The sequence below is a fragment of the Dendrobates tinctorius genome, unplaced genomic scaffold, assembly GCF_039654945.1.
Source record: "Dendrobates tinctorius isolate UK_male_01 unplaced genomic scaffold, ASM3965494v1 ptg000223l, whole genome shotgun sequence".
NCBI lineage: Eukaryota > Metazoa > Chordata > Amphibia > Anura > Dendrobatidae > Dendrobates > Dendrobates tinctorius.
In genome coordinates, this window is record NW_027361890.1 from 3912925 (window position 1) to 3926286 (window position 13362).

The 13362-nt window shown below is 40.3% G+C and overlaps 1 protein-coding gene across 1 annotated transcript in view; it reads right to left on the minus strand.

Annotated features, from left to right (window-relative positions):
- LOC141059049 (BPI fold-containing family B member 4-like) overlaps nucleotides 1-13362 on the minus strand; it is a 97813-nt gene that overhangs the window by 39606 nt on the left and 44845 nt on the right. Inside the window, exons 4-6 of the mRNA XM_073555258.1 lie at nucleotides 12137-12280; nucleotides 11986-12049; nucleotides 4942-5002 (exon numbers count right to left, since the gene is read on the minus strand). Coding sequence (XP_073411359.1) covers nucleotides 4942-5002; nucleotides 11986-12049; nucleotides 12137-12280 — 269 coding nt within the window. The remainder of the gene's footprint in view (nucleotides 1-4941; nucleotides 5003-11985; nucleotides 12050-12136; nucleotides 12281-13362) is intronic.

Consider the following 13362-nt stretch of genomic DNA (forward strand, 5'->3'; position numbering starts at 1 on the left):
CAATGCAGAATCAGGACATGAGAGGGAGGAGATAGGGGCCAATGAAGACTGCAAGTTCTTCATAAGTTTCTTGGTGTTAATGGCCTGTATGTTTCTATAAGTATGGACAGTGGGGGTGACCTGAGCAGCCTGGCAGTTCTTGATAGAGAATGAAAGAAGATTGTGGTCAGAGAGCGGGAGAGGGGAGTTTGCAAAATCATCCACTGCACAAAGCCGAGAGAAGACCAAGTCGAAGGAGTTTCCATCTTCATGCGTTGGAGAATTAGTAAGCTGCGAAAGGCCAAACGAGGAGGTTAGAGATAAAAGGTGAGTAGCAGATGGGGAGAGGAGAAGAGCAATGGGGATGTTGAAATCTCCCATGATGAGGGTAGGGATGTCACAGGAAGTCACTTTGCTGAATGTCCCCCCATCAGCTTAGTTAGGCAAGAAAATTCCTCATTATCAAAGCACAGCAGAACCAACAGTAAAGATGTAAAGAAGGTACTTTTTTTACATTTTTTATTCATGCTAAACAGGACTTTTCAATAGTTTTAGCACGTTTAACTGGTTACATCATAGAATAATGTCTACAGAGCTAAATAAAGCATTTGTCCTCTCCATATTAGCTTATAACGTTAATATAATATATGATAAGCTAATGACCTGAGGTTAGCATCCCCAATAATCAGAACCTCCCACTCCCGTCTCAAATACTTTTCACGTGCTGCACCAATTCTTTGGAATGCACTACCCAGGTTAATATGATTAATCCCCAATCCCCACAATTTTAAGCGTGCCCTAAAAACGCATTTGTTCAGACTGGTCTACCACCTCAACGCATTAACCTAACTATCCCTGTGTGGCCCATTCAAAATTTTTTCCATAACCAGGTTCCTCACATCATGTTCTCACATACTTCATGCATTTAATAGCCCTCTGTGTCTGTACTGTTACATATTTAGGCTGATAACTGGTTCATGCAGCATTACATGAGCACCCGATTCTTAGGGTCCCGTTTCACTTAGCGACGCACCAGTGATCCAGACAACGATACGACCTGGTAGGGATTGCTGGTGCGTCACTAAATGATCGCTAGTAAGCTGCCAAACAGGCAGATCTCTTCAGTGACGCAGCAATGATCCAGCAATCAAACACAGCGATGCATGCTGGCTAGTGGGATGCCGACGATGGAAAAATGGCCCACATTTCTGCATGATCAGCGATATCCAGCAGGGGGGCCGGTCGCTTCATGCGTGTCACATGTAGTAAGATCGCTGGTGAGATCGCTGTTGTGTCACAAAATCGATCTCGCTATGTGAGACGGGGGCTTTACACTTTGGCTGTTCTGAACAATGAAAGCAATTGTTACTATCTACCTTTTGTGTCTCACCTTTTCCTCATAGACTGTAAGCTTGCGAGCAGGGCCCTCATTGCTCTTGGTATCTGTTATGATCTATATGGTTATTGTTATGCTGTAATGTCTATTGTCTGTACAAGTCCTCTCTGAAATGTAAAGTGCTTCGGAATATGTTGGCGCTATTTTATTTTATTTATTTTACTCATTTTCTTAGCGCCATTAATTCCATAGTGCTTTATATACATTATCATCGCTGTCCCTGATGGGGCTCACAATCTAAATTCCCTATCAGTATGTCTTTGGGGTGTGGTAGGAAACCGGAGGAAACCCACGCAAACATACAAACTCCTTGCAGATGTTGTCCTTGGTGGGATTTGAGCCACTGTGCTACAGAAAATTATTATTATTATTATTAACACACCTTCAGAAGGTCAGAAGAACATAACTCTTGTGAGACAAATAATGATAGACAGCTTAGCTCTCATTCTTAATTTCTGCAGCATTTGTGGAAAGTAGAGCAGAATTGAGAGTGTTTATAATCCCTCCAGTTTCAATCCAACAGCACTCAGTGTGGGGCAAAGGGGAGTAGAACTGAAATAAGTGTGATTTCAAATACCTATTGCAGCTCTCTTCTCTCACTGTTGTCAGCTCTGTTGTATCCCCCTCCAAACACACTGACTGCCATGAGATGAAAGGTGAAGGTGTTTGCAATCAGTTCTGCTGTACTCTACACAGTAGCTACAGGTATAAGGGCTGAGAGCAGGATTGTCTGTCATTATAAGGCCGGGGTCACACTAGCGATTAAATCGGACGAATGCAATGTGATAAAAAATCGCATTGCATTCGTCCCAATGTTATTCTATGGTGCTGCTCCCATCATGCGTTTTTTTATCGGATCCGTTCCTCGGACCGAGACAATCGCATCATGCTGCGATTGTCACCGATTTTCGGATCGGATTCGCCAATGCAAGTCTATGGATGCGATTAAAAAACGCATTGAAAACGGACCACACGTGTGACTTGCGATTAAATCGCAAGACTTCTCCAGGTCAACAGGAAAGAGCTTCAGGCATTGGCATTGGATGTCAATTTGATGCTTAGATGCGAATAAAATTGGTTCATCACCGGAAAATGGGATGACAGACGAATCTCTGGACAAGAAATCTTTGTGTGATTTCGTACCGTAAAAATCGGACCGATTTTTTATTCGTTGTGTGTGACTCCAGCCTAACACACAGGAAAAAGCATGTCATACTGCCCTCTGGGGGTGTATTCTTCTTTCCCCTGCATTATGCCTCTTACTTATGATTGGCCAATGTCAGCAGGAAAAAAACGTACATTCTTTCAGAGACAAATCTCTTGTAACATCCAGTTAGGTTTCTTATAAATTATAATCTAATCTTGGCAATGTAATATTACAACAACGCAGATTAGAAATGAAAAAATTAAAAACTATTAATTGCACTTATTTTTAAGTCACTTTTCTTTGTCTTTTGGTATACGTTCAAGTTTATAGTGCTAAATTCATCAAAATGGAAAACGCGATTCACGAATTTTGCACAAAGTAAACATTTACAAACTTTCTGCAATAAATCAAACAAGAACTCAAGAGCCCAACACAGCTATTATTACAATTTTTTTTTTCCAAATTCAACAGAAAATGCAACTTTTAATTACTACTGCAGTCACAGTGACTACTGTTGTGACCTGATGCAAACATGTTGCACAGCCAGACACCAGCTTCTGTCAGCATTCCAGAGGAATCTTAGCCCATTCCTTATTGACAATAGGGTTCAATTCTATAATATTCTTGGGTTTGTAACCGCTTTTTTCAAATTCCATCAAAAAATTTTCTATGGAGTTCAAGGTAGGAAACAGTGGGCCACTTCAGAATCTTTTAAAACTTTTGCTTATACCTAGCCTTGGTGAACTTTGAGATATGCCTTGATCATTGTCATACTGGAAAATGAAATGACCCCCCAACTTCAACTTCCCCACAAAAGGTGTGATGTTTTCTTCTTTGACTTCTTGATACTTTTAATTCATCTTGCCCTCCATACTGTAGAGGTTCCCACTTCTAGAGGAAGCAAAGCAGACCCACAGCATCCATGAGACATCACTATGCTTTACTGCTGGCAGTGTGTTCTCTTTATTCTTCTTCCTCCTCCAGACATGTCGTAAATGCACAGGCTGAAAGAGTTCTAGTTTTATTTCCTCTCTCAACAGAGCAGAATACCAAAACTTCAGTGGCTTATAGTTATGTTTTTCAGTATACTAGACAACTTTTCTTGAAATTTTGGGACTGTAAAGGTGTACGTATTGTAGTTTGAGCATTGAGATTTTCAGCATTTAGTATGCATATTATTGTGCAAAATGAAACTTCAGTGCCTTTTGCCATCAAATCTTGCTGTGGGTCTTTTACAGTTTTCCCTCTTAAAACAAAAATTGGAGAGGGGAAAGGAAGGACTTGCAGGTTTTTGGTCACCTTCCTCCTCAGGAGTCTAGTAACAACTTATGACAGCTTCTTTCTATCATGTCCAGGGAGTATTGCCAGCGTTATTTAAATTTTGATCTTGTGAACTTTGCATCCATCTGTATCTCTAAGGCTGTGTGCACACGCTGCAGATTTTGCTGCGGTTCCGCAGCGGTTTGGGCAGCTGCGGATCCGTAGCAGTTTTTGCTGCTGTGTACAGTACCATGATTCCCTATGGGAATCAAAAACCGCAATGCAGACGGTGCGGAATTTTCCGCGCGGATTATCTGCGGTTTTCAATCCGCAGAAAGAACTGACATGTCAATTCTTTCTGCGGATTCTGCTGCGGTTTGCCATCTCCTCCATTGTGGAGATGAAAAACCGCAGGGCAAAACCGCAGAGCAATCCGCAGGTAAAACCGCAGGTCTTTTGACCTGCGGTTTCACCTGCGGATTTTACAAAATCCGCGTGGATGAATCCACACCCAATCTGCAGCGTGTGCACACAGCCTAAGAACTCTCAATGCCTTTGCCATATCCTTTTATCCGTTTCCTCGTTTGTGCAAACAATGATCTCTTCTCTTAACTTTTTGGACTTTTTAAATCAGGTATTTGATATGGTTTTTTACTCATGATTGGTTAGTTACTAATATATTACATGTGCTTTTAATTTGTAGTTGTTTGCTGTTATGAGGGTTTCAATTCAGGGGGTTTAATGGCTCTATGACAGCGGTAGACAATACAAGTGACATTTTGTGTTGAATTTGGAGATGCAATGAAGAACCGGCTGTCAGTCAGTACTAAGGGAGTGGTTACAGCTGCCATTGAACGGTGACTGAAACTGCTCCTTCCGCACCTCCATAACTAAAAGCCTGAGACTGCCGAGGATATTAAAATTAATTTTCTCCCAGCAGAGGGGCTCTCAGTGCTGGCACCAGGCAGCTTTAAAATGCTATAAACCTGTAGATTAACCCGATATCTGTAGGTTAATAGCGTTTTTTGACATGACAGGCTCCCTTTAATGCATGTACAACATAAATGGCAACAATAATTATTGCTCATATGTATGCTAAATATACATTAATGCATATTAGAGACCACCACTATTACATTTATATATTTATTCAACTTACAGTTCACAGTCAAAAGAAGTCCATTGGTTAAGTCAAGCACAATGTTAACAACTGGACACAACTGCAGAGAATAATAATAAGAAATTTGGGTAAATGACACTACCTTCTACCAACTTTGCATAGTGTTTTTAATCCCACATCAACCTGTGAAGCACATTTTTTCACCGGACACTGAGGGCTATATGTAACAAGCTCAGGAACTTAGTCCACTTCATATGCGACTGATGCCAACTGTATTACATAGCCGGTGTCTGTCTGCAAGAGTGCTGCTGTTAACCATTTAGATACAGCTGTCAATCACTGACAGAGAGATTTAAATGGCTCAGTTGTCTCCCATCTGTACTCCTGTGAGTCACTTGTTTGGAGTCAATGGCTACCCACTTAGTCCTCCTGTGAAGCTCAATTAGAGGCTGGGCTTCATAGGAGAACCACAATTACACTGTATTCTTACATTCTTACTGTTGTATTGCAGTATATAGTATAAGCGATCAAATATCAGAAGGTTCTCATGCCCCAAGAAAACTAAAATTGAAGTAAAAGTAAAAAATTTAAACTTAGAAGAGTTTAAATTCCCCCCTTTTTCACCATTCAGAAGTAAATAATATAAAAAAAAAACATATTTGGAAAAAAGAAAAAAAAAATTAATATGCAGAACTGACAGTTTTTGCTGCTACATCTCCCTTATGCAAATAGAATATATAGAAATGATAATAAAATATAGTGTATACTCCAAATTGGTATCAACAAAAATGTCAGCTTTGTCCTGACAAAAACATAGAGAGGAAGACGGAGGTATCACTCATGCGCTGATAGTGGAATATCGGTGAAATTAAAACATTTATTAAATAATTGTTTTTATTTAACCGATATTCCGTTTTCAGCAGCGCATGAGTGATACCACCGTCTTCCTCTCTATATCTATGGTCATCCTCTTAACTAGTATCTGTGCAGCAGCTGTTTTATATGAGCTTTATGGATTGCCATTCAGCAAGCTAACAAGGTGTGTATATCTCCCCTTTTCCTGACACCCCATTGTCATCGGTTAAGACCCTATTGCGCCTTTGCTTTCCCAGTTTCTTCTTTCCGTAATTCTGTCAGAAACATATGGAGATGAAAGGAATGACAACAACAGCAATCAGAGAAGATGTCACATATAAGGTACCCAAATGTAAATGTTTATTTGTGATTACTGCCTGCGTTTAATCAGTACTCTGGTTCCTGTATAGTCCGCAATCTGATGGTGGCTGGTAATAACAATAGTAGGGAGATGCTGGGAGTTGCTAAGGATAAGCTGGGAATTGTAGGTTCATGTAGTACTCATATATGGAGCTGACCTGACAATGCAATTGATTGCTGTACTAAGCTTGTTCTTGTACATTAGAACTGATGGTGGCTCTGTATTCATTTGCTCATGATGGTATTTGATGCCATATTCATAAACACAGATGACATATTCATGGACTGATGATGATTCTAGTGATGAAAGCATCACCAGAACTACCATCACTACATAAATATGACACCAGAATAGCCATCAGTACATGAATACTGCCCAAAAACCACAAGCTGTTGCAAGCTGTATTTGTCATATGATTGATGCAAACACCATCAGATGTGTGCCTTCAACTACAATGGGGTTTGTTTGATTTGCTTTAAAGTATTCAAATCCTGGACACCTTAAAGATAAAAAACTAAGGAGAAATTAGCACAAATAGAGTCTCATCTGACATAAAATTGGAGCTATTTATCAGATTGTACTAACCTGATTTATGACTTAAAAGTAGAGATGAGCGAACCTTTCAAGGTTTGGTTTAGCTCAGTGAACTTCCTGATGGTCACTGAAAAATTTATTGAACATAACCAAACACCATTGAATTCAATGGGAGGCAAAAGCAAATGCATAGACAACACTTTGAGGGGGGCCCAAAAGCTGGCAAAACAGCTCAAATTAGGGGCAGACACAAGGAAAAGTAGCATCAATTGAACCACAGTAGAAATTTTATCATGGCACAGCAGCAGTCAGTCATGGGCTATGCACAAGACAGGGTCTGGGCCAGCATTTACAGCTTTGAATTTAAGTTCAAATTAAGAGTTGGGTAAGGGACTAGTGTATGCCTGCTGTGCTGGGAGCCTTGATACCTCATGCAACAGCTCAAACCACTTTTCTGCTCTGTGACACTCAGGTGGCACAAATATGAGCTTAGCAAACTACTACTGTTAGAAAAATTTAAGAATAGTAACACAGGTAGTTGACTAAAAATAAGTGCAGACCTGCTGGTCAAGAAGACCCACTGCTACAGACAACACACATGAAGGATATAAAACATTTCCAAAAGTTAGGGGCAGACACAAGGAATATTTGCATTAACTAACCTACAGTAGAAGTTTAAAAATAGCACAGCTGCAGTCAGCGATGGGCCATGCATAAGATAGGGTCTGGATCAGCAATTACATATTTGAATTTAAGTTCAAATGAAGATGTGGGTGAGGGACTGGTGTAGGAGGAAATGTGACATCAATTTCCACAGAGTAGAAGTAGTATAATGGAGCTCTGAGACTCCTTCCACTACAGGCAACCCACCAGATGAAGACCCAAGTTAGAGTCTCCACAGTAGCAACAGTACTCACAGAAGCCACAACAAAGGTGTCACAAACTGCAATAATGCCAGATCAATGCAGCACACTAAAAACTACACCATCTCCTAATCTGCCTAGCCTGTGGTTGGGGTGCAAAAGTTATTAGAGAGCCATGACTTTTTCATCTTGATGAAAGTTAGGCGGTCTACACTTTCAGGGCACAGCCAGATGACCTTATCCATCAGGACCCAAACAGCAGTGCTGAAAACACGTTCTGAGAGAACGCTGGCTACAGGGCTTTACAAAACGTCAAAGATGTGATGTGTGAGCTCAGGCCACTCTTCCATTTTTAAGGACCAAAATGGAAAAAGGTCCAAATTTCCACTAATGGCATTGATATTGAGCTTGAGATATTCCTGCACCATCCTCTCCAGTCGTTCACTATGTGTCAGACTTGTACTCTGTTCTGCTGGTGCATGAGTTGGTCTCAAAAAATGTAAAACGACTCACAGAAATTGTTTCTGCCACTTACAGCTGCTGCTGCTGCTAATGTTTTTGTGCTGAAGATTCGACGATCCCGGGGTTGGAAGTCTAGAACTACAAGACACACTATGTGCCTCACTGCTGTCTTCAGGAAAACTACTCTTAAGATTATCTACAAGCTTGCTTCCATACTCCAGTATGCATATGTCCCTTTCCAGGGGGGGAGAATCTGGCAAAATTTACTCTTGTAAAATGGATCTAACAGAATGACAACCCAGTAGTCAGCCCTATTTCTAATCCTAACAATATGGGCATCATGATGCAGGTAGGGCAGAAAAAATGCACTTATGTGTCAGGTGCTTCCATGAGGTCCAATGTGCGTTTTGCTGCTGGCTTCTTCCGGGGGCGTGGGTATGTGAGGGGAGGTGGTCTATTTAAATATATCCCGAGCCAATGGATATAAGAGAAAATAGCCCAATGACACATATGGCACTACAGCGCATGACGCTTCTGCCGAGATCTTGGCACATGCTCCGCCCCTGGCAGCCATTTTCCCGGAGTCCATCGCATAGGAAACAATGCAAGTGCTGGGGCTCTGGCCTTTCAAAAAATGTCAGCAGAACCCCTGCAGCATGGAACACCTGCAGCACGGAACATCCGCAGCGGCGTGCCGAACAACCCCTCATCCCAGCTTGCAGACTGTGACCCTGTTCCACTGCGACCGGTAAGGTATATCCGCATTATAAGATGCACTCACATTTTCCCCCATATTTTGGTGAAAAAGAGCATCTTATAAACTGAAAAATACAGTACTTCATTTGTTTTTGTGGTGCTCCCCTGTGAGGCACTCTGTTCATTTAATATTGTGTTTTTGCGCTTTTTAAAAATAATTATTAATAAAGTTTCATTAATTTTTAATATTATGGATCTCTTCAGAATTTCTGGTGTTATTGGATACCAGAATATGTTGCTATAGCTAACTTCGAACACTAAGCCTATTTCCCCTTCCACCACGACCTCGCATTTTCCCATTCATGTAGGATGTACCCTTCCCTTCTTTTAGCCAGCTGTTTCACAACCCTAGGCCCAGACCTGTCAGTCACCTGTCACTAAATTAACAATCAGTATTTATGTGCTGAGATACCGTGCCTGGACCACAGAATTAGCAGAAAAGATTTATATGCTGACATGTGGACTGGTGTCTGAACAGCACAATTAGCACAAAGGATTTAGATGATGAAATGTGGACTGGTGTCTGTCTGGACCACGCAAATAGCACAAAGGATTTAGATGCTGAAATGTGGACTGCTGGCCGGACCACACAATTAGCACAAAAGATTTAGATGCTGAAAAGTGGACTGCTGGCTGGACCACACAATTAGCACAAAGGATTTAGTTCATGAAATGTGGACTGGTGTTTGGAACACACAATTAACACAAAGGATTTCTGAAATGTGGACTGCTGGCTGGACCACACAGTTATCACACAGGATTTAGATGCTGAAATGTGGACTGGTGTCTGGACCACGCAATTAGCACAAAGAATTGATATGCTGGAAGGTCGACTTGAGACAGGATCCTATCTATCTGAGCCAGCTGATAATAGACCAACTAGCTAACTACCTGACTACTTGCAGCAGCAGGCTCACTACTCCACGCTATTACAATGTAAAAATTACGCTGAAACCACATGTCAGCTTTTTATATAGAGAGGGACATCTGACTTCGGCAACCAATGACACAAGCCCTTCTGTCTGGATGTTTTGGATGGTTTCTGCACCTTGATTGGCTGCCAGAATCTATACAAATTAAGTTAATAAAAAAAAAAGAATAACAGTCTGCCGCTCCTCTGACCTCTCCCCACCCCCTCCCCTCATCAAACACGTCCCCCCAGGTTCATCATACAGCACCACTATCCTAGCCAATAACCTAACAAAATCATTAGTGGAAACCTGTTCATTTACCAAACTTTGGCCAAATTTTGCTGATTTTAAGGAAAATACTTTGGAAGCCGAACACAAACACAAATCTGCAACATTCCTGCCAGACTTGAGAATGGCGAATGCTTTCCGAACAAGTTTGCTCATCTCTGCTTAAAAGGCGTTTTCAAATCATTGTACAGCTGCTGCGTTTCCACGGGTTTCATAACCGACAAACATGAAGATAGCATAATCTGTATATACCTCTCGCACTGTTGTGTATGGAAGGGATTTAATCAAACGTGGTTTTTATTCAACACGTTTCAAAGTCTCAAGCACTTCTTCTTCAGAAAATGACCACAAATGGTCATTTCCTGAAGAAGATGTTCTTGACATTTTGAAGCGTGTTGAATAAAAAAATGCATGTTTGAATAAATCTCTGAGCATTGACGTCTTCCATACAAAGCAGCACAGGAGGTATTCACAAATTATTCCTATCTTGACACCTTAAAGAACTCCTATCAACATTTTTATCCTTTTAATATATTGCAATCATCATAATATATAACACTGTGTACTTACAATAGGCCATGTTGCCTCTATGACACCATGTGATTAAAAAATGACTAGCTGATCTATGTAAAAACAGGAGGTCAATTTTCCCTGTATAACTCATCAGTCACTGCAAAAGTCCCTGGCTGGGGAATAGCAGAACAGTTGGTTCAGGAGTTGAAGGGGGAATGATAAATGCAGGGAGAAGAGACTTTCTATTTCCACACAGTGCAGAGAAAAGAGAAGAATTAAGGCTGGTTTCACACTTGCGTTTTTTTGCGCTGTGTTTTTGCTCAAAAAAACGCATGCGTTTTTTTTTCCTATACTTAACATGTGTGCGCATAGACATGCGTTTGTACGCATTTGTACGCGCATGCGTTTTTTGTAGTGTGCTCCCGGGCGCACAAAATGCATCCTGTTGCATTTTTTGTGCATCAGACCTGGCTCAAAAAAACCGCATGTGCACGCAATGCGCACAAAATTCACCCAAAAACACATTATAGTCTATGGGAGCGCTGACGTCAGCGCAAAAAAACGCATGTTTTTTTAAAAAAACAATGCGCAAAAGCACAAAAAAAAACATAAAAATGCATGATGCATTTTTTATGTGCGTTTGCAGTGCGCACGCAGCGCAAAAAAAAGGAAGTGTCAAAGTAGCCTAACAGGGTAGAAATGCAAAATGAGCAATTGTAAATACACACTGCTATATAATATGATGACTACAATATATTAAGAGGATAAAAACTTTGATGACAGTACTTCTTTATGTTAAACCAAACGGCTACTCTTATAGTTAAGTTATGTTAGTGTCCATAACTATCCTTGGATTTGACATTTAAAATACAAGCGGTCACTTTTCTACTTTTACTGGTATTTTGCGATGATAAAGGAAACATTTCTGGGGAAAATGGTTATCAGAGCTTAACTGAACCATCTGGGGAGGATGAGGAGATTTGTTCTGGGTCCTATTACCTTACTTTTTGACCCATTCCATGGAAGTGAAGAGTTGGGGGCATCATTGGCCTCATCTGCCCAGGGAACCAAAATACCTTGTCCCGACCCTGACAAAAAACTGACTTAAGTGCATTTATTTCACCCCACTTTTTAAATATATAATCTGGTAAAATGCATGGTGACAAATCATTAAGCAAAAAATAAGCCTCTCTATTGTTGAAGGAAAAATAAAGCTATTGCTCTTGGGAGAAAAATTTAGCAATGAGGTAGTCAACTAAATTTGGCCTACAGATATGCTTTGAAATACTGTAGGCTAATAGGTGTTAGTGAGAGCATATTTTTGAGATGCTCAACTACAAATTTTTGACCTTTCCAAATTATATTTACCCCATCATGCATGCTACTCAAGCCATTAACTTATCTTGCCTAATTTCTTTTCATTTCACTATTAACCTATGATATCCTTATATATATTTTGCGAAATAAAATACATTTACTTTCTTAGCTGCTCTGTAGTGAGAAGTAAACATAAATGACAATTTGTAGATTGGAAACTTACCACTCCTGGTAAAATATTTTGAAGAACCTCGGTTAAAAGGCCATCCAAGATCCCCGATAGTAATCTATGTCATTGAAATCACAATACTTCTTAGTTTGTGAAATATTTAATATCCAAATTTAGAGAAGGAAATGTAGCTGCTGCTCCTCACCCTCTTAGTAGCCTTATGTTTATTCCCCCAAGTAGAGCTTGACAGTCTTCGATAACCAACCGGGGAACTCCTGATGCCTCCTGAGTCAGTCTGGTTCTTGCTGTAATATTTACTTCCACCAAGATATCAAGAAATCCTAGAAGACTAAAATCACAAATATTTGTTTTATAAATGTCACCTTTTCATGAAAATGTATGATTAAAAATGTTTTGAAAAAAAAAATTCTTAATTACAATATTAATCATATTGACACCCAACAGATTAATTGCAGAAGTTGCTGCAACTTAAAGGAAAACCATAATCGGAAATTACCTATTGTTTAATCATATTTTGTGTTTCATGCATGTTTGAAAAAAAAATGGAAACGATTATTTCTTTCATATCACTGTTTTTATTAAAAACAAATATTGCAATTTTCACACTGGCCACAGGGGCTTTTTTAGATAAGTATTTTTTGTTCTTTCAGAAAGAATTTTAAGCAATGTTACTTAGCAATAAAGATTGTCATGTAATGACAGGCAACACCTCTATACACACAGCTAATTACAAAGCCTCCCTCAATCACTGTAGGCAATGTCATAGATTTCTCTCACTCTCCCTCCCTTCACAATGATCTTTGCACAGACTCATTGGCACTCCAATGCAAAAATTAGGTCAAGGTCTGACCATTTGGCCAGTGTCAGACTCATAGGTTGAATTGACACTGAGGGGCCAAAATGCACCTACAGTATATATAAATATCTGTTAAGACATTATCCCCATTATAGTGAAGTGTTGACCATAAAAAGCAAGTGACTTTGGCACATTTAGTGTGCCATCGCAGTATCATAGCTACCGGGGGACAGAGGGGGCCATCGCCCCGGGCCCCGTGCTCTTAGGGGGCCCACCCGGAGCTACGGTTACATTCTGCGCCGATACAGTTACATTCTGCGGCAGAGCAGGGAGAATTGATCTCCCTGGTCAGCCCCTGGCTGCTATGGGACCCCTGAGAAGGCAGAGTGGGAGAAGAGGGTTGTATTGACAATCCAACACAATGGGCAGCACTTTGAACACATTTTATGAGTGGTCATAAACTTGTAAATAACTCATGAAAGAATAAAATTACGTTAAATCCAAGCACACCATTGTTTTTCTTGGTCACCACTCATCTTGAAAAGTATCCTCCCTCCCATATACTATTGTGCCACAAACAGATAGTTGATATCACCAACCATTCCCATTTTATT